The 25790-nt window shown below is 45.0% G+C and overlaps 1 protein-coding gene across 2 annotated transcripts in view; it reads left to right on the forward strand.

Moving 5' to 3' along the window:
- The window catches only part of LOC135387916 (metabotropic glutamate receptor 5-like), a 347669-nt gene extending 323318 nt beyond the window's left edge, over positions 1-24351 (forward strand). For both annotated transcript variants that reach the window (XM_064617127.1, XM_064617129.1), the window contains 2 exons: positions 11939-12245; positions 13039-24351. In XM_064617127.1, the coding sequence (XP_064473197.1) occupies positions 11939-12245; positions 13039-13686 (955 nt within the window). In that variant the 3' untranslated portion in view covers positions 13687-24351. The remainder of the gene's footprint in view (positions 1-11938; positions 12246-13038) is intronic.
- Positions 24352-25790: the final 1439 nt, after the last annotated feature.

Consider the following 25790-nt stretch of genomic DNA (forward strand, 5'->3'; position numbering starts at 1 on the left):
GTACCATCACACTGGTGTAGGAAGAGATTAGGGAGAGAGACTCTGAAATTCCAGAGCGTTATTACAATGGCCTCCGCTTGCTATAGTAGAACAGCCCAACAAATGCTGAAGGCACCAGGGGCTTGACTTGGGGCCGAACATCTGAAAGATCAGCTAATCTCTGCCAGTAAAGTAATCAATTACTGAGTAATCGATTCCTCAGAAAAGTAATTGATTACTGGAAAAAATTACTTTGACAGTAAAGTAACTGATTACTCGAAAAATTACTCAAAAAGGTAATTGATTACAAGTAACGCAATTACTAGTAACGCGTTACGCACAAGTCTGCCTCGTACCACCCCCAATGTACTAGTTAGTGCGAGGCCAGAAAACTTCCAATAGGCATTTTGCGACTGCGAGAAACAGTGCGACACTACATCCGTCTCTGCGCGCGGCACCACAGACATCTACTGGCACGCAATGTTGTGCATCGAAACTCTCGATTCCTCGCAGCCGTTGCTCCACATCATCGAGCCTTGCCAAAAAAAGTCCCTCCTCGGTCGATCCAGCATGCCCCTTAGATATTTATGGCACCTTAACCACGTGTAACTATATGGCCGGTGTGACCGAAGGTCAGATCTGCCATCTGCTGCGCTTAGACATAACTGTCTGTCCATGATGGAAAATAACCACGACAGCAGGACAGCTATTGTCAGCGATGGATCGACGACAGCAGTTGGGTCTGCGTCTGGCTTTCTTGTCCCCGATCGCAACAGGGAGGACTGGGAGGTAGTGGGTTCGAATCCTATCACAGGCTGTGCTGTTTCAGGTTTTCCCCGAGTTTTCTGAAGACATTCCCGACGAATATCGGCGCAGTTCCCCCTGAAGTCGGCCCAGCACGCATGCTAACCGCCATGCCTCCCACTCCTTCCTGCTGTCCTCTCTCCATCTGTCCGCGTCTGTACGCCGCACATAGCCACAGTTGCTTCGCGGCGCTAATACGAAACAAAAAAATAACAAAAACTGACCACGGTATGTAAAATGACCAGACTTCTGCGTAACACGTTGCTAGTAATTGCGTTACTTGTAATCAATTACTTTTTGAGTAATCAGTTACTTTACTGTCAAAATAATTTTTCGAGTAATCAGTTCCTTTACTGTCAAAATAATTTTTCGAGTAATCAGTTACTTTACTGTCAAAATAATTTTTCGAGTAATCAGTTACTTTACTGTCAAAATAATTTTTCGAGTAATCAGTTACTTTTCTGAATAATGGATTACTTTTCCCTCAGAGGTTAACTCATCTTTCAGATGTTCTGTCCCAAGTCAAGTCCCTCGTGCCGTCAGCCCTTGTTGGGCCGTTCTGCCATAGCAAGCGGAGGTCATTGTAATAACGCTCTGGAATTTCAGGGTCTCGGCGATAAATATAGCAGACGTACAGATCTACTTGTTCTACGCGTTTTTGTTTTTCGTGTTATTTCAGCTGTTCCGCTGTTGAACCTTTCTTCTTCTCTTTTCCTTTCTCTTCTTTGAGGCACACAAAGACTGGTATAATATGCGTGAATGCAGAGTGACGACCGGAGCAACGCGTTACTTTTCTACTCGTTACTCAATTACATATTGGAGTCGAGTAATTGGTAACGGTAATAAATTACTTTTTCCGTAGAAGTAACGGTAATCAATTAGTTTTTTCGAGTAACTGGCACAAGTCTGCGAAAATCCCACGCGAAAGAGTGGCGTAGTTTGCCTGCTATTCTATGGAATACATGACAAGAACAGGCGACGGATGTTGAGAGTATGCCGGTATTCCCTCTCTGGAGAAAGGCGAAAACGTCACTCCCTAAAGACCAATGAGGGCGCGACCGTGAGAATGAGAAAGGAATGCCCGCGCGGTGCGCGCGCCTCACAGAGTTATGGGACGGAACCTTTCTCCTGTGAGCACCGCCCTCTCACTCCTCCGCTTTGGTAGTGACGTCACGCGGCCGGAGCACCAGCAGCTGCGGAGCTCCAAAATTCGTTCGCTTAATATCTAAGCACTTTCCGGAGGAAAACTTAGCCAAGTAGATTGTCGGTCGATGCCGAACATAATGATATCGGCTTCATAGACAGGTTTCCGATTGCGACTTTAAGGATCTGTCACAACCAGCTCTCCCCAAGCACGTAATGCTCCCGCAGCCATATCAACCCGAAATATTCTCCCTGAAACGCAGATCATTAACATATAACCTGATAACAAAATGTTGTAAACAACGGTTATCTGATAACAAAATACAATGGTGACAAAGCACAACAGGGGTTTGGCGCGCGGGTGACTTTCCTCTCACTCCTGTGACGTACGATGCCCTGCGCCTTCTGCCCTGTTCACATTCCTTGTGACGTTAACACACGTGACTTGTGACGTAGGTTCCAGGAAGGTGCGCTGCGCGCGTCTGCTCTCCGCTCTGTACAGCCTGCATCAGAGTTAACTTGAACGCCATTCCGGCCGGGGCGGACCCTGGTGGTGCTTAGTAGAAATAATGGCAGAGGGTGTTTTGGTCGTCTATTTACCGTTAGAGGTGTGGCCCTCTTTATGAAGACGTTGTTCTCTCCCAGCTTCGCAGGCTGGAACGATGTTCAATTTAACTCTGACGCGATCCGTACACGTGTGGCGTTCCTATTTATTGTGCGAAATCGTTATACTTCACCATAATCGAACTCGAATTTCCTTTTACGATTTCCAACGACTGTATTTTAAAGGTGCGTCCAATCATCCAGTCACGGGCTGCAAGCGTCCAACGACCTCGAACTATGTCGAAACGAAAAAAAAAAATTTGAACAGCGCACCCTAGCGATAAAAACAAACAAAAAAGTGACGCGTTAAGCAAGAGCAGACACAGCGAAACGAATTCAGCGAGATGCAAACATGAGAAAGACATCAACGCAGAGACCGTATTATCCATTCGATTGCATCAAAGAGCCCTGTCTTCGAAGAGATTTCACGACCTCTTGTTCTTTAAGGCCTTCTCCTCCGAACAAAGCAAAGCGACAGCGAAAGAATTCAACCAGATGTCAACCGAACAGCTCAGCCTGAAAGCAAAAGAGACCGTTTCAGAAGAGAGAGAGAGAAAGAGAGGAAGGAGGAAAAAAAGATTCAAAGCACGAACTTTATTGTCTCGAAACTCTGTCCCCCGAAGCAATTTTTCACATCATGTCAACTATTTCGGCCGTTTCTCCTCCTCTCCTTTTTATGTGTCTGTTGTGAGAGGCTGGTGTCATTCTTTGAGGAATGCTCCGGGGCATTCTCTCTTCCTTTGTTCCGATTGGTCGCTCGGTTTCCATTAGAGTCATCCGCTTACGATGTCTCTCCACGTGTGTAACTATTCGTTCTCGTGTCTCTTGCTTGATGTGCAGACTTGTTAGTATTCTAGGCGATGTGCATGGGCGATGCAAAGAGGTCCTTATATACGGAACATAGGATACCTCTTGGGAGCTCCGCGTGCGAGATACACCCGAAGTGCCACTAAATCACGTGACGAATTATTAAATGGCAGCTTTACGGGGCCAACGACCGTCGGTGGCCTTGTAGGTCCGTCCATGGCAGAGAGAGAGAGAGACAGAGAGAGAGAGAGTTAGTGGGAGGAGAAGAGAAGGCGTGTAAAGCCTAGAGATGCGAAGACCTGGAAAAAGACCCAAATTTTTGGGGAAAAAAACCGTTTCTTCTTCGTTTTTTTTTTCCTCGTCTTTGGAAAAATTGCCCAAAATTTCCAGGCGACAAAATTCAAAAATGTAAATTTTCGTGCCTTCGATGCGTTCCAACTCGCCAAGAGTGCCTAGGTGCCTCTAATCCGCCAACAACGACCAACTTAGAGCTCCGTCCTGCTACTCCAAGCGATCGTCATCGCGTTCACATAATGTCGGAGTTCTGGTCGCAGTGGACGGGTTGTTCCAATTACCTATCGCTGAGTAGACAGCAGTCTCATGGGATGCTCTCCTCTGCATTTATGCCTAGAGGCTGAACACTACTAAAGTTTCTAGCTCATTGTATGCTGTGGCTTTGCCGGCAATGCTTCGACTCAGCAGTTAACGCGTTTGTTTCCATTCTTTCCAATTTTTCGGAAAAAAAAACCCGAAAAGAACCGGTTTTTTCCCAGCGAGTCAAAATTTCCGGAAATTTTCCATCTCTAGTAAAGCCCACGCGGAACGGCTAGAACGGAGGAGCAGATGCGCCGCCAGCAAGTGTTAATGTGTCGGTGGAGGTGTACGACGTCATATTTTTGCGTGGAAAAGCACATCAAAACACTGTAAGAAAAAAAAAAGGAGTAATTTTACACCTTTTGGGGACTAAATGCATTGCCACAAAAAATACGGTCCCTTTCGGGAGTAAATGCACGGGAGTAAATGAATGTCACAGATTGGATACTGCATTTCACGCTCTGTTCTAAGAGTCCCAGGTACATAATTCGTATGCATGCATGAAAATACTTCGAATCAAACCGTCAGCAGTGATATGTCGAGTGATATAAAATCTTGCACCATACATTGGGCACAATTTGCTAAGAAAGAAGCCCTAACTGTTTCTTACTCTGTGTGGGTGGAAAATTTCTAAGTTGGCTGAGTTATACAGCGTTATGCCATTAAATTGACCAAGAGCACATATTTACGTAGTCTGTTGCATTCGGAAGACCATCTGCGAAGTTCATTGACAATTTGGTGTCCTGGGGAGTAAATGTCCGGGTTAGGGGACTAAAATAGGGAGTAATTGCAATCTAGGGGACTAGAAGCTGCAACTACTCCCTATTTTACTCGTCTTTTTCTTAGAGTGTAGTTGGTCTCTTCGCGGGCATCAGCTACCCTGCCACCGAAACGGGTGCGGACACCCGACAACCACGGGAAGTGCGTTGCGATCAAGAAGGGAGCACATGCCAACGACCCTTCACAAAATATTTATATAAAAATTTTATAAAATTTCAAAAAGAGTTTCGCTAAAAATTCCCCACCAGGGATGGCCTCATAAGGTCACAGCATGTAAACGCATTTGGCTGAATGCCCAAATATGGAGCCAATTTTTTAAGGTTGGAATACCCTTCGCAATGATATCCCCTCTCCAACATGTCGCATTTCTGGGGAAGGGCACCAAATTCGGGCACACCACCTCATTAATTCCTGTTGGTTTTTGGAAGCACGTGACCAGTTCCGACGACGACGCCCGCGAGAAACATTGCAGGTTGAGCAGCCCAGCATGGCGGCATCATGCCATCACAGCGAGACACGAGACGCCCATCTGGTCATTGGTGCTACTCGGCGCATGCGCATAGGAATTAAGGGAATACGTCCGTATAATGTTAAAGATGGATAACCTTTCGCGAGCCGCAAGCCTTTATTCTTTTTCTCATTAAGCCTTTGGCCTAACCTCCTTGCACCACGGGGGAAGTTGCAGCTGTCACTGGGTTTTCTTTCGGTGTCCACAAAAAAAAAAAAAAAAAAGAAGAGTCCTGTCTAGTTGTGGGTTGGCGGATATCTGTGCACAGAGGAAGGTCCAGTTGTTCGTACATATCACTTAGGAAATTGGTGTTCTTGGCCAGTGAAACGTCCACATTGAAGTCTCCGACGACGAGAAGCTTGTGCGCGCAGTATATGGCGCGAGTACATATACGATAAAGTCGCGGATGCGTTCCGACATCGTCTCCAGTAAGCGTGACTTCACGTGGTGTGGCCAGTACTCCGGCGGCTCGGTTGCCCTTGCCGCTGCAACGCGTCCCGCAACAGCACTTGAAGCCGTCCACTTGTATCGGTCTCCTCATCTTCATCCACGACTCGGAAAGACACAGAAGTGATATCTTACGGAGAACATGGTCGTATACAACGTCTTCAGCATAGAGCTGTACAGAGCGTACACTTTAAGAAAAAAAGGAGTAAAACGGGGAGTAATTGCAGCTTCTACTCCCCTACTCTGCAATTACTCCCCATTTTATTCCCCTAACCCGACATTTGGTCCCGACATTTACTCCCCAGGACTGCAAATTGTCACTGAACTTCGCGAATGGTCTCCTGAATGCAACAGTCTACGTCAATATGTGCCCTTGGTCAATTTGAACGGCATAAGGCTCTGTAACTCAGCCAACGTAGCAATTTTCCAGCCACACAGAGTAAGAAACAGTTAGCGCATCTTTCTTCGCAAATTGTGTATGTATGACGCAAGATTTTATATCACGCGATATATCACGGTTGACGGTTTGCTTCAAAGTATTTTCATGCACGCACACGAATTATGTACTACTTAGGACTCTTATAACTGCGCGGGAAATACAGTTTACACTCTGTGACATTCATTTACTCCCGTGCATTTACTCCCGAAAGGGACTATTTTTTGTGGCAAGGCATTTAGTCCCCAAAAGGAGTAAAAGTACTCCTTTTTTTTTTCCTTAGAGTGTACTGCGACACTGCACATTGAAGCTTTCTGGGCTTTTTACAGCCACCTCAGATTTGACTCACTTCTCACCTTTGTATACGCACGTCTGCCATATAGGACACTGCACCTAAAGTTTCTGATAACCTGTAAAAGAATCAACAGCCTAAGTAATGCACTGAACGGAAAAGCCTTCTGCATCTCGGACGTGCGTTGTGTTAAACCTTGGCGTCTAGTACTTCGAATCTGTTCTCGCATTTTCTAGCTTCTAAGCGAAGCAAAATCTATAATTTGAAACGCTCACGAAAACAAAACAAAAAGAAATACTCTCACAATCTTACAGTCGGGTTCGAAGTCAGAGTTTTAATTTCGAACGCGACGGTAACAGCTTGTAACTTTCGCAGACGAACTTCTGCTCTTCCAGATCGTCTGCTACTCCGCAATAGGGGAGACATAGGCATAGCAGAAACGCGCTGAGAATGCAACGGAAGGAATGTAAGAATGAACTTCTGCTACGGGAGGAGGATGATTTGCTTCAATATCAGGAGGTGATAAGAGTGAGGAGAAGAAGAAGAAGAAGAAAAAAAAAAAGAAAAACAAAAAAAAGGAACCCCCTGGGGGAATAGTGTGCGTCTGCCTCGCGTTCCCTGCTCTAAGAAGGAAGATCAGAATGTCGGATCAAAGCAGACAAGAGACAAAAGAGAGGAATAAGAAGTTAGCATAAAAGAAGGTACGTTCAGGGGGTAAGACGTTATTGGCGTAGGATGTTTTCCGCCCTTATAAGCGTTGGCAGGATCCTCCCGAGAGAGCTGGCGAAGAGACGAGGTAACCGTCTAGCAACATTGAGCGTCTCCAGCCCGCCGAAAACTCAGGGACGAGGCCTAGCCTTGCACATGAAAGGGAGTATAGTATCGAAAAATTGCTTTCGCCCTCGTCGTTTCTGCATCGCAAGCAGGATGATGAAAATGTGATACGCGAATGTTTTTTGGATTGGATTGGATAGGATTTTTGAAGGAAGGAATATGGCGATTGTAGCTCCACCAATGGAATCGGCTACTCCAGTGCACGTGTACAGCCATAATTCAGTTAATCACACGTAACGCCGGTGGTTGGTTGAGTTGATGATGGGATGGCAGCATTATGAGTGTAATTTGAGATCAACATATTCCACCATTGTCCGCACTGGCAACACTTGCAGTGTCTTTCAATGACGTAGGCCCTCTCACTGTGACGAAATTGCTTCGTACACGGTAACTAACCCCCGTCATGCCGTAAGGGCACACCTCACCCTTCTGAACTATGCAGGACTTCGGTCGTCACAGTGAGGCTTTTCACCACATTACTGCGATCAACGAGGGTAGAACATCGCCCATCGCAATAATGCTCCCTACTCATCATCATGATCCAAATAAAGTTTTCTCGCTTTCTTTTTCTTTTCTTTTTTTGTGTGTTGTGAGTGTAATGTAAGTACAAGAAGCTGGACGTGTGTATTTCGAAAATGATGGAATATCAACTCTTTTGAGGTTCAAACGGGCGAACAGAACACAAGCTTCGAGGTGCCTATAAGAACACGAAAGACCGAAATATGGCACTCGTCGGTGCAACTAAAACGATGGAAATACGGGTGATACGTGCAAAATGTCACGTGATCCTATGTACAGAATCTCGTAAGTTCTCAGACTCGGAGGGGACACCAAGGTTCTTCAGCGCCATCTGTTGTTTATTTTCACCACTTTTCCCTCGACGCTTTCCTTTTTGTCTCCCTTCCTCTTATACATTCCTTCTCCACACTCCTCGAGCGAAGTCACGTGGAACAGCGTTCACCGGCCTTTCAAAACTTGTCACCACGCGCAAATTCCGCAAAAAAAGTTCGCTATATACCTTCCCTCAATATAACGCGGGCTCCTTTCCACCCCAACACCTTTTACGCCATCCCCCCTTCGTATCCAACACTCCACCGTTCACGCCAAACGTGTATCCTACTAATTAAAAACTAACCCAAGTTTTCTCCGCGTCGCCAAGGCATTCGTTATAATAAAACGCCCCACGGTAAATGGTAAAGCGCGTGTGGCGGCGTAAAATCTTTAACGCAAAGTCATCGTATAGGGAAAAGTTTCGCTTTGAAACTCATTTCAGAGGATCTCTGAGAAGGGCGTTACTTAATGATATAGGCCTTTCGGCGTTTCATCCTGTTCGCCTTTTTCGAAAGGACCTCAAAGGCAGGGTTTTTTTTTTTTTTGTATAACGAAATCTATACATAACTAGATACAACGCCGCCCACAGCGAGAGGTCGGCCTAGAATAAGTCATTTCTGAGAGCGATGCAATATATCATTATTTTCTTCTAACCAGTTCATTTTTTTTTAAATTCTGTTCTCTTTTGAATCTTGAAGAGGCGAACGCTTGGGCTTATGCCTCACTTGATGATGAGAACATCTGGCGTTGACATCAGAGATCGATTTCGGCTCTGCGTATTCAAAGGTTTTCTTTTTAAAGTGAGATTCGAACAGGTCGCCGGGATTAAAATGTGGTCTGACTGGCCGCGGTATTCACTGGCAGTGGTTCCATTGAAGTTCTTTTCGTTTTTTTTTTCTTCCGTTTTTCCCCTACGTGTATTGTTCGTCTTTGGTAAGTCGGGTTTAAATGGAAGATATGGCGCGAGGCGGTTTTTGTAAGGCTAGAGTGATTTTCCGATGCACACAGTTATCTGCCTCGGAAGTCGGAAGTGTATTGTGACCGACCTCTTACTATTATTCCTTATTCTCGAGGATTCTATTACAGTGTGGTGAACTTCGGTGTATCAGTACTGATTGAAAGGACACATATCCTGTTTCGTTCATGAAGCAATATGCAAGCCAATAAGCAGACCGCCAACGTCAATTCTTCGTAAGAACTCACGTTAGTCGTTGCACAACGCACCGTAGCCTTTAAAAAAAAGGAAAGAAAGAAAAACTGAAGCAGCATTTTACTGTTCCTTGAAAACATGTTCCTCCGCGAGGCATGTTTCCCGTAACTTAATAGTAGTATAGATTGATGGTAACAAATACAACTAAGTAGTTTACCTCGTAAGACAATTATAAGCATGAGCGACACCATAGTTGACCTTCCGTGAACACCTTTTGCCACCCCCACCCCCCTCATCCTCCTTCCCGGAGTCGTTAGCGATAAACGAGGTCTCGTCCGCACGGCAACTATGCCACCCATAGTTACTGGCTTCCTCGGCTGGGCTCGAAGTCCGCCGTTTTGAGTACGTCTCCTTCGCCAAACAACACCAATTGAATTATGATGTGGATGGGGGTAATGCTTGCCGTTGCTGGGCGCACCCGATTATGATCATGATGTTCATCACACTAGCTGCGGATCAATAGAAATATCGCAGGTATGTACCACCGGTAGTAACAGAAGAAGAGCGCAAGTCCACCGCAAATTCAGTCTTATACCCAGAAGCTGCTAAAACGTGTTTCTCTGGCCGCTGTAGCAAACTGATCACGTTCAAGACTCTCAGTACCACTTTATTCCACCAGGGTCGGTATACTTTTGGCACAGTGTACTGGTGACGTGGCGGTGGAGGGGCTCGCCGTTGTCGTCCTCGCACAGAGGTGGGCAACGTCCCGACTAACGGCCCTGGTGTAATGTGCGCCCTGGGCCGACTTCTAAGGCAAACTGTGCCGACATATGTCTGACAGTGTCTGAGGAAACAGCAGAGAGAAACCCCAGACACCACAGTCGGCACCGGGATTCGAACCCTGGTGCCTCACAGTGTCGACGTGACATGGCCAGTACGCTAACCACCGAGCCACGCGAGCTGATAATACTGCAACGTGGTCCGCACGCAGTATTGTAATACGCAGTAAATTGGTTTACAACCTATATACCACCTCTCGTGGCATAGTGGTTAGGATGACCGCTTTCCTCGCTCAGACTACGAGGTGTCCCGGATTCGAATTTCCGCACTGGCTGGAGTTTTCCCTTGGTTTTCCCAGACGAATGTTAACACAGTTCCCCTTGAAGTCGGCCCAGGACGCATACTGTCAGCCCACTCCTCCTTGCTGTCCTCTCTCCATCTGTCCACGTTTGTGCGCCGCTCATCGCCACAGTTGCTTCGCGGCGCTAATACGGGATTAAAATATAAAGACTTTAAAACATTTGATGTGTGTATATGACGTGTCGTATAGTGTATCTTTCGCAGCATACAGAAGGGAGTTTCTGAAGCGTGCTTCTAAATTGCTATGGTGAAAAGAAACAATATATAAATAATAAAACTGCGAATTCTACATAAAGCTGCATGCCGAACGGCACGTTCTACACAAGATGCAATTTGAGGGGTGTGTATTGCATTGAAACACCGTTTCAGATTAGGTTTCACACAACACCTTTATTTCCAATACTTTCTTTACGCAGTCTTTTATTTGGGACTGCTAAATAAAGAAAAAATGAAGTGCATAATCGCAATAACCCGCTTTTGCACGCTGAAAAGTGCGAAATAATTAGTGTGCATCTTACGTTGCTGGGGTCTCGGTTATGGAACACTGACACTGTGGCTTTGCCTATGTATGCATGAACTAATATTAAGCCATACTTATGGACAACGCCGGTTCTCCCTGTGAGGCTCGTCAATACATTTTCCACCACATTACATCTAGCAACAATGGAGAGTATTGGTTTTAGCAACGAAAAAAAAAGAGTCCTAATCATAATCATTAAGATACGGTATTGTCCTTGTTCGTGGTCAGGTTGACCCTTCCTTTTGACCCCCATGTGTTATTCTTCAAATATCGCGTACAACAAAATTCATTAACCACAATTACATGTTCACGAAATGTGACAGCATAGATAGAGAAGTTACCCGTCAAAAAGAACTCGTTACGAGTTAAATTACCGTGTGAAAACTGTAACTAAGTTAAGTTACAAAAAAAAGGAACTTAGTTGCAGTAACGAGTTGCTTGTAACGAGTTACCTCGAACTGTCTGTGACAGGAACCACTGTGGCGAGGTGTGTTGAAAAAGAAACGAGTTCCTCTGAAAGTTACCATGGCGCCAAAGTTACGAGTTAAGCTACAAGTTACCAATAAAAAAGGAACTTAGTTGCAGTAATGAGTTACTTGTAACGAGTTACATCGAACTCTGTGTGACAGGAACCACTCTGGCGAGGTGTGTTGAAACAGAAACGAGTTCCTCTGAAAGTTACCATGGCGCAAAACTTACGAGTTAAGCTACAAGTTACGAAAAAAAGGAACTTAGTTGCAGTAACGAGTTACCTCGAACTCTGTGTGACAGGAACCACTCTGGCGAGGTGTGTTGAAAAAGAAACGAGTTCCTCTGAAAGTTACCATGGCGCAAAAGTTACGAGTTAAGCTACAAGTTACCAAAAAAAGGAACTTAGTTGCAGTAACGAGTTACCTCGAACTCTGTGTGACAGGAACCACTCTGGCGAGGTGTGTTGAAAAAGAAACGAGTTCTTCTGAAAGTTACCATGGCGCAAAAGTCACGAGTTAAGCTACAAGTTACCAAAAAAAAGGAACTTAGTTGCAGTAACGAGTTACTTGTAACGAGTTACCTCGAACTCTGTGTGACAGGAACCACTCTGGCGAGGTGTTGCCCAAATCGGCGTCGAAGTCCAAGAGCCTGAACCTGGTAGCCCGGTTCCGAGTGAGCAAGCAGGATCGCATCGCAGCCAGCGTGGCGCAGCACATCAGGGCCGTACGAGCTGCTGAAGACCTGGACCGGCGGACAAGGCTGGGACGGCACTCGGGCGAGCCGCTCTATTCTGCGGGCGGACCCCGCCCTGGTACCGGCCCAGGGAAGCTGCCTGCGCAACGCAGTTCTTCCAGCGGTGACTCGCCCTCGCACGAACGTCGGAGACTGGTCGGAGTACTCGGACAGGTAATTCTGTTGTTACCATGTGTTAGACGCTTATTCTGAGTGAACGGGACAATGGCTGAGAGCTAGACGGCCGTGCTTCAACATGCTGACTCATGTGACAGGTACCATACTGAATGCTAGCAGCAGACGCCCACAACGTTTGTTTTGTGTAGTCAACTGTAGCGACAAATAGCTTTGGACATGCTCCGTGACTGATATAATAGTTAGGAAGCGCGCGGGCTGATGATATAGATCCATACCGAAAAACTCCCAGAGGAGGGACACACAAAAAAAAAGGGGGGGGGGGGCAAACACAACGAAGTCTCAAACACAGCTGAAAGTTTATTACACATAGCTTCGTTGTGTTTGTCCCCTTTTTTCCGTGTACCTCGTCTCGGGGTTTTTTACAGTATGGATACTCCGTGAAATGGGCTGTGCGTCATGGTATGAGGAAGACACAGGCTGTTGTGACGGGCGTTTCTGTTCCTCGTCGGTTAATGTTACCTTCCTTCCTACACACTGTACAGAAACTTCAGTGTAAAAAAAAAAATCGTAGGTATTCAATAGGCAGTGGTGTTACGGAAACTTGATTATTTGATTCGCATTTCGTTCAGTTACGTCTATAACCCTAGCGGTAGCCGTCCATACCATGACGCCACTTGTGCTACACCATGTACGTACATTCACCTCCGTTCATGTAGTCTGTCCTTCTTATGTAGCTCCAGCGTTCCATTCGTGACATGCCTTTTGTTCCTATACCGTCGGTTTTGTGCGGGTGCATGATCTACAGATCTGTTCCTCCTTCCTCTCTCAGACGGCTTACGGCACGGACACGGGACCACGCATCATCGCATCAACCATTCCTGGTCAGGAAGTCGCCTGCCAGACCACCGACGATCTTATTGAGATGTGGCTCCCTTGTCTCCGGCGTCGCATCGTTCGCTCTGAGACTCTCGTGTCGACGCTCACTCCGGAAGAGGAGGAAGTACCGGAGGGCCTTCGCCACCGTAAGCTATGCCGCCACCTTCCCCACGGCGGTGTCTCTGGGTCTCTGGACGACGACGACGACGACGTGGTGTTCCGCGGCGGTGGGGGTTCGTCCCGTTACAGGAACCGCATCCGAAGGACAGGTTCTGACAAGTCGGCGTACAAGAGCGACGAGTCCCTGTTGGAAGGCACGTCTTCCATCATTGAAGAGAGTGCGAGTAGTGGAAGTGAGGACGCCGCGAACGGTGCCGTCTACAAGAACATCATCATCAGCCTCGGAAGTCCCGGCGTCCCAGAACCTACGGTTCGCGTGCGCCAGACGCCCGCGTCGCCAGCCAGGTCGGACTGGGCGGAGGTGTCAGCTCAAGTCCTCCTCAGGTCGTACCAAGACAATGCTCAAAGCTCGGCCGAAAGACAGTTATGGCGGGAGAGTTACTCCGAAGAACAGGGTGTTCAAGAGCCTTTGATGAAATAGGGTTTTTATCCTGACGGGTCGGTGAGTAGCCACTTTGTTGTAGTCATGGCTACGAGGCATATCTGTGAGTTTAGGAAGAACGAGCCGCATTCTATAACCAATTCACGTTTGCGGTTGTGTCGTCAATCGTGACGGGACATTGGTCACGAGGGTTGTTTTTATAGGGAACGGTCCGGAAACTTTTGCCAAAGTTATTCTAGGAAAATGTACTCTTTAAATCCTGGTGTGTGCAACTCGTGCGTGTCCGAACCATATAGCATTCCGTTATATCTCGTACCTGTCGTGGTGGTGTGTCTGGTTTGTGAATATCGGTGAAATCCTTTTGCTACGGCAAAGACCCTTGCCTCCATGCACAAGAACTGTACATAGAAAACAATCTGGTAGGCTTCATCTAGTGAGTCGTGGTCGTGTATAGGTCGTGTGGAATCCGAGCACAACCAGGATGGGAAATCGAGCGCTGTTTTTTTTCTGTCTTATCTATTATAATGACATAAACATAGGCAGCTGTTGTGGACAGATAAAATGGCATAGACGAAGGCAGGCTAGTGGATGAAAAAGCCTGAGCTTGTGCGACGAATGCTGTTTCTGTGTTGTCCATCATTTCTTGGCCCACGCTCAGGTTTTTTGTTAAGCCAGCTGCGGGTACGTCCACGGCATGTTTTCTTTTTTTTTTTTAGGTACGTCTTTTAGAAGGATCTCGAATGTTTCCCTTTTTCGGCGCTTAAAACGTTTCTTCACAGCGCTAGGCTTCTGTGGTTTTCTTTCTTTCTTTCTTTTTTTTTTGCGCTTTTTGCTTTCACTGCGCTGATAGATCGAACACACACAAAAGGAAATATGGGTGATTGCGGTTGTGAAATTCCTCTTTTTTTTTTTAACTAACTGGATCTTGTGTGCGAAAATCCTCCGGGTTCACTCTCCGTTTGACTAGACACCGTCTTGTGTAAATTTCTGGCTTAGGGGATCATGCCTTATAATAGAGACCACAGATGCCACAGGGAACCCTTGCCGCTGTCTGCTTTCACATTTCAAGGTCGCACTGATATCAGCACAGGAATTTTAGACGTCCAGGCTTCATTTCATGTGCGGCGTTTTGTGCAGGCTATAAGTTTCTCGAATCACATAGTTTCAATTCGACACGCTCAGCGCAATTCTTTCACCGTTTCTTTTGCGTGGTGACGGCGAGCACGGCCGCGGTCACAGTAACGTGGATTCTTTTTAGACCCAGTCCTGTGCAATGCTTCGGAAGGAACGACAAGAGTACAACCATATTTTTATGTACAGTACGGGATAGGCTCATGCAAATGAAAGACATTCCCGTAACGATTCCCATTATATTAAGGTGTTTGTTGCCCTGTCTTCCTAAAGCCAAAGAGTATATACTGTTCACACCATAGAGCGCTACCATAAGCCTAGAGGGGAAACACGTTGCGTCTCTACCCGACTCATATAGTTGCCGCTAGGGCCACTAAATGAGCTACGCTCTAGAGTATACGGTCATTGTGGTACACACGTCGTTCCCACACTTGCTTGTGCACTTGCAAAGTCATGTGTCCGAGAGGGAAAGCAAGGCGTGTCAGCATAAGCGTGCGTTGTCTCAGCCCTGCCTCACCTCGCCTCTACAAGTGGCGCTGCAAGCGGGGAAGTTGGCGCGGAAGCGAAATGGCGTCCATCGCTCTCTCTCGGGTACCTCAGCGACATCACTCTCTAAGTGAGATAAATTTAGTGACTAAAGGTTCAGCCAGGGTTGAGACCAAGTCATTAAAAAGTTCAATGGTAAATAATAAGCCAGTTTCCTTTAATGTCACGTTTAATCTCATTAATTGATGGGTGGAGGAAAAATTGATAATCGATAATGAGGTCAATGAGCCAAAGATGAAGAATTTCGTCTCGTACCTGGGCACCGTTGTCGGTCCCGCTTGGAAAGTTGATCGTCCTCTCTAGTTTCATAGTATGCGGTCTGTGGTTCTATCACGGGTTTGAACCGCTGGGAACCACGAGAGATTGTGCGTGTGTGTTAATGAAGCTTCGGTGGGTCTCTATTCACCACTTTGGGTGCTCAACGGCATTACACCTTCCATGCATCATTTACCGAACAAAGAGGCTACGAACTTTTCTAGTCTGTGTCGCCAAAGAATACTCACCATGTCTCATAGGGCTTGTGAGATCACGTCTCAAAAAATGAACATATTGTATGCCAAAAAAACGTATGTTGTGAAATGCGTCTCGTCTTGTGTCTCGTGGAGTTCTATGATCATGTTTTTGCCGGTTTTGTCTCGCAAAATTTTGTGTTTTCACTCTGCTGTAGTGTCAAAAGGACCGCAGTGTGTCATTACATGCGATAGAGCAGTGCTAACTTGACTCGGCCTCATGGAACAAAAATGGCGGCTGCACTTTCTATACTACAGAGGCTGTTAGCCGAGATATGCAGGTGATTGTTGGCTTGTATGCAACCTTAAACGGTCTTTTCTTCCGAAGAAAAGCATATTTTAGCTTGTGTTTATACAGAAGCAGCTTGGTGATCCAGCCACGGCTTGCAGTTGGCCCAAAACAAATAGCGTAGCACTGTGCTGGCTTACTCATTGGTGCACGGTTACAAAAAGGGGATGTCTTCTCGCTGTTCATAGGCGCGCTTGTCTTGTCTCGGCGTGTCGCTTCTCAAAAAATAACCTGTCACAAAACGTGATCAGATTTTCTACGTCACGTGGTATTGTACAGTGCGCGTTCATCCTGCGCAGTGCTGCCCTCTATTTTCGTTCCACAAACTACCGTCGTGCATCTTGTGTACTGCAATATTTAAACCACCTTGTACATAGACCATCATCCGAGAAAAAGTCAATAATGGGAGCATTGTCTGCATTTGCAATGTGTGACAGCATTTAACGAGAGACTCATGCACAAAACGAAAGTGCTCGTGTTGTGTTCACACCTTTGTTTCTCACGACAGCAGTTGTTGTAAATATCTATAGTCAGTGACAACATAAGACATACACTTGACCCCGCCCCCACGGAAGAATCGCTCCGCTAGCGCAAATGATGTGCGGCGCGGCCAATTGGGGACTGGGGGGGAGGGGGGGAGAGAGAAAGATCCGGCACTACATCGCGACGCGGAGGCGTCGTGCTAACGCTGGTAGCCAATCGCAGGAGCCTTCCACGAATGAGTGGGCGGTCCCAATTGTTGGACTTAAGTTGTCACTGACTGTAGTGCGTGTTTCGATGATGTGCCAAAGCTGTTTAAAGTCTGTTATAGGAAATGAAAGGTTTACACTTTTGGGGAGGTCTATAACGATGGTGCGTCTAATCGTTATAGAGGGTTTCCATTTTCACTGACATCATCGCGTTAGTGTTGGATAAGGAGTAGTAAATTGCTGCTTTGGGAGAATCGTTATTTGTAAGTGCTGAAAAACGCTGCTAAGATGGTGTATACCCAGCAAACTGTGTCCCAAACTGTTTCCGTTACAAATTTGTTATGGTACCTACGAGATAGGTTGTGATCTTTGACTTTGTATCACTGTGCTGGACTTTTTCTCGGTTTCATTTTAAATGTCCTATTCATGTTTCTTGCGTTTGTCGACATTCCCCCCTATTTATTACGCTGTAGTGTTCTGATTTTGCAAAGTCTGGAACTCCAGTGGTAATGGTGCGAAACGTTGCCTAACTTGTTTCGGCTTTTTAGGTAGATGAAACAATACGGCATTTACTTTCACAATTTCACTTGCTCGTCGTATCACCAAAGAGATTTACAGATAAGATAAGCATGCGCATGTATGTATTTATCAGCAATGTGGTGCAACGAAATCCCTACGAAACAATTTGGACGGAAACGCGGAAAAAGTTGTGTTGATCCAGCGAGTCGCATTAGCTGAGAAAAAGTCAGATTACCCGAGTCGCCTTATACGGACAAAAAAGTCGCATTAACCGAACTATAGTTTATTATCAGGAGAAAAGTCTACTATACGGGAAAGCGTACGACACGAGAAAATGCTACAAAGAGGACGCTACTGACGAGGCATGAAAGAACGTTTTTTTCACGCTGGCAGTCGTATTATACGGGATCGTAATATTGATGTTTCATTGACCAACACGGGATGTGCTAAGTATTACGAATTATATAGCTAAGCGTATGAGGGGCATACCTTTTACAACCTTGGCATAATATCACTGCTGTCAATTGTATTAAACATCGCCACCTTCAAGATACAACGCATGACAGCCCCTTAATTCCTTTTCTTTCTTTTCCCTTTTTTTTTTTCTTTTTTAATATGTGCCTAACATGACAGTTCCGTTGCTTCCTCGATGAACGCTGTACTTCCAATTAAGACGGCCTGTAGTTTATTCAGTTCCGTTTATCGTCTTCTTAAACTGTCAGAAGTTGTTTCGTGGGCCATTGCCAAAAATAAATAAATAAATAAAGACGTAAGCCCGAACCAAACCTAACTGACGCACTTTCGCATCACTATGATAAAGAACTGTTAAACAGATATCAATGCCATCTCCTCTCCAACGCAACCCCATGTTCACACGCCGGATGTCATGCGGGGAGGAACAAGATCATGACGATGATGATGATGATGAATTGCTATGTCATCCGACTTTTGGTTTCTCTCTGTTTTCGTTCTTTTTTTTTTTTTTTGCTTAAAGAGTTCTTGAGAAAACCTCACTCTGAGAAATCCCACTCATGTCGACATTGATGTACATAACTTTCATGTCATGCCGTGTTGATCTCATTGTGCATAACATCGTCGCTGTCTTCGTGCTGTTTCAACCAATAAATGACACATTAGTTCCAACGAACGCCACCTGTCGTCACTGGCGACCCGCAGCCCAACGCGCGATATGATCATTCACCGTTGATCATCATCAACGTTATCATATCGCATTGTTAGATATTGATCACATTTGGAACATCCATGCATGGTATATAATACACTCGCTCTCACTCAAAAGCGACGGTGATCTCACCGATAACGTGCGGTTATATCCGCGGATAACGATGCCTTTTTCTTTCTTTTTAGCGGGAAATTTACAGCCATTTCTTTTTCTTTTTCTTTTTTCATGTATAAGCAAGTGTTTGTTTGCCTTTAAGTCTCGAAATGGTAGGCTGCCGTGTTACAACAAATTCGTGTTATTGAGAACGTTTCTAACCCAAATAAGATCGACTGTTTTAATTTTCAGTTTATCTTTTTGATCTCAATTTTCTCGCGACGTAAACCCCCAATTTTTATTAAAAACGTAATCTTTTATAGAAGTGATAAAAAAAGATGAAAACAGTGAAACTGGTGTTTCTTACCGTACAAGCTTTCACGACGGGGATCTGCATGTCATTAGGTACCTTTTACAGTCAAACTCCTTTACAACAAAACCCAGGGGACAGCAAAAAAAAATTCGCAGTAAGGGTATTTTCGTTAAAAAGGATGTCTATTATTGGACCTATAGGCTCCAGCGGGACCGCAAAAAAAATTTGCTGTAGTGGTATTTTCGTTAAAAAGGTGTTCGCTATAAAGGAGTTTGACTGTATACGTTAGAAAAGAAGTCACTTTTATTGGTTTGTGTTGCATTGGAAATAAATGACCGCGACTAAGGGCGTTAATCGTGCTTATTCACGTGAAACTATATCAATGTTTAAACCATCTTACGAGATTTTGCTGCTTTCCAGCGCAGTTAAACAATGCAGACAAATAGAAAGCACTCGCAAAACTTCCGAACGCTACCCGCCCCCCAAAAAAACACGCTGAATATCGCAATACTCATTCTCGAGAGACAGAAAGCCTCATCTCTTTTTAATCACCGCAACACCGTCACGCACCTTCTTAACTATTCTAATTATTCCTCGCACATTTCCACCCGCCTAGGTTCTACTTTCCCAGTGCACGCCATCTTATACGGTCGGAGCAGAAACAAACAAACCAACAAACAAAAAATAGCTCATTAAAATTCACACCCATATCCCAGGAGAACATTATTTCCTATATGGCGAACGTGTCTAGGCAACAACGGAGGAAAAAAAATATTATGACTAAGAGCTTATTGCGTAGCTTATGCATCGTCACGCCGGAGAAAAAAAAAAGATCGTGCTAGAATGGTTAACACACTTCCTACGCGTTTTTTTTTTTTTTCTTTTTTCCCCGCATAATTCTAAGTACACATAGTGCGCGGACACCGACGCACTCGTTAAGCCCGTATCATGCATGTTCGTGTTTCTCAGTTCGTTATAGCTATGATGCGAGGGTATGTAGAAGGCGTTCTTAATTACATGCCGCTGTCGGTCGGTAGCTTTTTATTTTTATTTTTATTTTTTTTGGTCCGTCGCATGTCAGTTCGGGAACGTTATAAAAAGCCTTCTTTGCCTCACACCATAACGCTGTAATGTCTCGGCAACGTGTGCCATTAAAAATGTCTTTTCACATTTTCATTGCGTGTGATGGGTTATTCGATTTACATGATATCACTTTAAGCTTTCGAAAGATTGTGCATTATAAATAAGGTGTAAGGATACGTGTAAGAAAAAGAGCTAAGTGATATTATGGCTTCATCGACTTTTCTTTTTTTCTTGCTTGTTCCTGCGCGTGTTCTAGTGTGCGGTCCACAGTGTAGAAATGTGTGCGTGCTGACTATAAGGCGCGTGTAGTACCGCCGTTGTTCTCTTTGTCTGTCTGTCTGTCGTTGCGCTTGGTTTCTTTAGACGGAAAGACCAATACGAAATACGATGAAAAAAAAAAAAGAGAATATTGCAAAAAGGAATTGCGCAGCTCTTACGAGCTGCAAGCCATAAGTTGGTTTAGTGTTGGGAGTAGATTCTGACCCAACCTTTCCTCTTTGCTTACTTCCTTTACCTTCTTTCTTTTTAATCCCACGGTTGCCAGACAAGCTTTGGGGTCGCCATACCTGATTTACGAATCCGAAAGTATCTGAAATCTTTCGGCACGATTCTTGCCGTTCAATAACGCGTAGTTCTTTTATCGTACTTGATTATGATTGTACCGCCTGTGGATCGCGATATTATATTCCGGAAGTGACGTTAGCAGCACTGGAGATCGTTATGCAGGCTAGTGTCCAATTGCCTTCGAGGAAGTTAACTTATCCGTGGCGTTGGCAATTTTCTAATGGAATAATGGGCCAGACGAGAAAAATTCAGTGGCAAACTTCGCTGAACTACGCAGTACTGTTGGCTTCGACGCAGAGTCGCGAATCATAATTGTTATTACCATATTATAATACTACGTCACCAAAAGTATGCTGAGCAAAAGTAAGGAGCCTGTCTGAGAACCTGTATACAACATTTAGAAGCACGTGAGGTATAGCGAGAGAGAAGGCCGATACACTCTAAGAAAGAAAGGAGTAAAATATGGAGTAATTGCAGCTTCTAGTCTCCTAGATTGCAATTACCCCCCCCCCTCCATTTTAATTCCCTGACCCCGAAATTTACCCCCCAGAACTGCAAATATTCAGTGAACTTCTCAAATGGTCTCCTGAATGCAACAATCTAGGTAAACACGTGCTCTTCGTGAATTTGCCAACTTATTATTTGAAATAACTTAGCTAACTCAGGGATTTTCCAACGACGCAGCGTAAGAAATAGTTAGCGGTTCTTTCTTGACAAATTGAACTCTATGCATGTCGCAAGATTTTATATCACTCGACGTGTCAAGGTTTATGGTTTAATTCAAAGATAAGGTGTTTATGGTATGGTACTCTTAGAACGCAGAGCGAAATGCAGTCTCCACTCTGTGACATTCATTTAGTACTCCATAAAGGGACTAATTTTTGTGGCAACGCATTTAGTCCCCCAAGGGACTAATATTACTCCCTTTTTTCTTAGAGTGTACTTTTTGAGTATCTTTCCACTGCTACACAGTGTTTTTTCTTTTCTTTTTTAGACACGCGGAGTTTTTATTTTTTTTTTTTTGTCAACCACAGAGTTACCATAGTAGAGCCATACTTCCTCTTCTCGTATACGGAACAAACTCGCTCTAAAATAATGAGCTGTAATTTAAAGGAACACCACTCGAGTAAACTTTCTTTCGTAATTCACTCCTCCGAGAACCGTTTATTTAGGAGCAATCTCTCGCTTCCCAGTAGACTTTAGTCGAGCGTCGGGTTTCACGTACGAAGCAGAAGCAGCCGATGTCCTCATAGAAGGCACGTCCCTCCCATTAGGAGAGGCCAGGCCATTACTTCCTTGAGTGGAGAATCGTCAAGAAAATGGTTCGAAAACCGTTACTCGAGTTGAACTTAGAAAACGACGAGCGCGCCGGGGGTTAGGTCTATTCGAAAAGCGAAATATAGTCGCGCGCGATTGTAGTTTTATAAGGCGGTACACAAGCGGTGATGCAGTAACTGGTGTTCACTATACGCACATATTTTTAGCATAAAGTAACATTTTGCACGAGCTACGCACGGGGTAAAAATTTCCTTGGATTTGCTCCTGGTTCCTGACTTCTATAGGTGTCAAAATATTTCTGGGTACTATCCGAAGTAACAATACCTGCATAGCGCTTTCATAACATAACAGTGACATCAATATATGACAATTCTGTTTCTTTTTTTTTCTGTACTAAACGAAATAAACTTTGTGATACTGACAGCAAGCGCCACGTGACGGTGGGAGGGCGCCAATATACTGTCAAATTCGTAAATTTCAATACAAATGATACTAGAATTCTGCCAAAGGTAGCTTAAAATCATCGTCTGTACAAACGGTTGCCATTGTTACGCAGGAAGCTGTGAAGCTTACAGAGCTCTGATGCTTCAACTGTCATTGATTGGTCCCGGAAAAGTTTCGTGCACACGCCATGCGTTGCCGCATGGTACTGCCGACAGATGGCGTTGCCTATAAGCTTTGACTAGGCTGCCTGAATAGTAGCTCCCTCTGTGTAAGGTGGAGTCACCCTTTCTAGTAGCGAATGTCGCAAAGCCGCCATGCCGACACCCACGCTTGCCATGCATAAATGCTGTGTACCGATTTCACCTACTTTTTCAAACCTCCTCTGCTATGCATTTACTCAACTTCAAAATGCAGTGTATAGCTGAGCGTATAATACCACTTCTGTGAGCGCATCGCGAGCTGTGCGTGGGCGTCAAGATGGCGGAAGTTCGTAGCAGACGACGCGGTTGTCTTCACCCTATGCACAGGGAGCTAGTATTGAGGAACCCTAGCGTGGGCGAATTACTAAGTGGACGAATTTTAGGCTATCTTGGATTAGCAGAATGTTAGTATACAAAAAATACGGTTACTGTGCTTGTTACTTCACTTGTAATTTTATCGGAAATCGAAAAGCTCACTAGCGTCAAGGTAGAACAGGCATTGTTTCGTACAATACAGAACACGCTGAACGGTGAACATAAGGACGAAAATGAGAGCACTAAGTACCGATATATATATATATATATATATCAATATTGTGCAAGAGGATATATTTTCGAATATATCGAACACAATTCGATATGGGCGATAGAACTTATTCGATTTATTAGTGCGAGTACATCGAACTGGGTTCGATATGCAGGGCTTGCTAGGTATATCGCACTGAGCTCGATAGCAGTTCACAGCCAGCTGAAGCCCTATAGCTCGAAGTAGTGTATCTTTAATTTCTGAGTTTACAAACTGGGTTTCCACGTTTTCTTCATCACCTTCGAGACTACTCTACCTATAATATACAAACTTTAAAAGGCACCTGCTAAGGGTACAAAGATACGCGCGCGAATCCGCCAGAAGAAGTGGCACCATTTTGGCACGCTCTTTTGAAGTACGTTGATGGAAGGTAACTTTGAAACGCATTGGTTTCTTTGTGTTCTTTCGGTTGGCCTTCTTTAGAACAATCATAGAGTCCAGGATAGGCTTTACCACTATCGCTGCAAATGTTGGGCAAGAAACCTGCTCGTGGTACGTCAACTTTAGTGAGAGTGACCTTTAATTGTATTTGTTTAGTAGTTAAAAGTAACGGTGCTTTTGAGGTTGTAATGGATATTTCGATGTATCGTGCCGCGTCCCAGTTTTTCGCACTTTTATGCTAGAGGGTTTGCCCTCCTTCCGCGGAACTTGTATGTATGTTTCTTCCCACATTCCTTTCTTCCTTCAAGGCTTCCGTTGCTATTTCTGTACGTGTGGGAGTATGTATTTTCATGTTGGCTCCAGCAGAGATTAAGCGCGAGAATGCCACATGCAGAGAAAGTCAGTCGAAGTCGCAACCTCAAATCTCAGGAACAATTAAAAATTCTTCTGTGCCGACTCGACACTTCAGCTAAGACTATATGTCACTCTTCACGATCAGTTTTACAATATTGAAACTGGCGAGAAAAAAAAAAACGAAAATAAAACATTATCCTCACTTCCCTCATATGTAACCATGCATTGGCTACCTACTTGGCTACATAGTCAGTCGATGCCCACTGGAGTTCCAGCCTTGTCTGTCTGGCTGCTTAATTAGTCGGTTCTGCCGGGTTAGCAATTTCAACACAAACCATCGTGATCTGCACTGTTGTGTCACGGCAACGCGTACCGCGCGTACATACACAAAACTGCATCCTCATCGTCATCAGTTTCATCGTCATACTCAATCATGATCATCATCATCTCAATGTTCCCCTCGGTGTCTGTCATAAAATCAAAAAAAAAAAACTGGAAAGACGAAGGATTTAAGAACCTCTTGTATGCCATTGCTCACTCTAATGTCAATCGAATGCTGTATTATTGAACATGTTTCAATAAAATTGTTGCATAGTGAACGTGTGTTGCATAACGTCTTGCACACCCTGCTGCTACATTTTTTTTCCATTCTCCAAAACATATATAACAATTATTAACACTATTTAAAACACCACTGCGCTGTGTTTTCCAGCATCGACAAAATATATTTCGCCCCACTCGTCGAAACACATATCGATTTCATTTCATAGTCCACGGTAAAACATCAGTAATAACGATGTTAACAACCTCTTTATATACAACCAACCCCTCGAAATGTACTACGTTGTGGTAACGTTGCACATTGTTGCTAATTCCTTTCATCACCGCCATCGCGATGCCTCTGCTCCATTATGGCTCCATCAAGAGAGGGAAGCCTGGATGTGACTGCGAGATGTGATTGAATTAATACAGGACGACCCATATAGAGATAAATCGATGGATGTGTCGGAGCATTATGTGGGGAATGGAGATAGCGAAATGGGGATTGCGTCTCTGGGGGAATTAAGGAAATAGGGCAGCCACGGTCATAGGATGCTACGAAGGGGATTAGTGTAAGCCCTTGTTTTGCTGCGCCCTTCTGGGCACCGTACATGTGATCGGGCCGCGCGGCTGTAATGCTGAGCAGGATTATCCGATGCGAAGTGTGATTGTCGGGAAGCTAACATGTGGAGCTTATTTGCTGCAGCTCTTCAGGTAAATGAGGTGGAGTTTTAATGCGATGCGTCACTGAGCAGAGTGAGTACTGGCTTTCATTGGCTTGCTCGCTGACTTAGCTCGGCTTTGTGCCTTCCGTGTTTCTTTTTTGTATATGTCTACTGCATTCTGTAATGCCAGTGTCGTATCATGTAAGCTAGAAAAGCCTTCTTTTCTGTCGTATGGCTGTGAGCCATGATAGCAGACGACACTTCTGCATCGGATTATGAAGCCATTGCTTTCGCTTGCAGATGACGCATTGTCGAATGGGCGATTACGCAACATGTTGTGACCTTTCGCATAAGGTTTTCGTTCTGAGCTGCGACTTTGTCAACTATCCCGTCTGAACGTGCATGCAAATGTGTCGTCGGCATGGGAAGTCAAGCGCCGGTGCAGGTGCGTCGTTTGCTTGCGTCTGACGTCGTGTGCCACACAGCCTTGAAAACTACGATCGTGTTCGATCTAAGGAACAGCAAGTATAAACCCCGCCCTATACGATTCTTCCTATTGGTTGGAATAGCTAGCCGCGTCATTCTATATGTCGCAACAAGCAGTGCGGTAATGTCGAAACTATGGAAGCCATACAGAGGCGCCATCTGCTGGGGCTGCAGTATAATTTGTCCGGTGGAACAACAGAAACATACTTGCAGGCAAGGTGTCGAACCGGACCGAACCACTACTTTTCCCCGTCTTGGAGCTAAACGTGAACTATTGAAAAGTACTGTTT

The sequence above is a fragment of the Ornithodoros turicata genome, chromosome 3 (assembly GCF_037126465.1).
Source record: "Ornithodoros turicata isolate Travis chromosome 3, ASM3712646v1, whole genome shotgun sequence".
NCBI lineage: Eukaryota > Metazoa > Arthropoda > Arachnida > Ixodida > Argasidae > Ornithodoros > Ornithodoros turicata.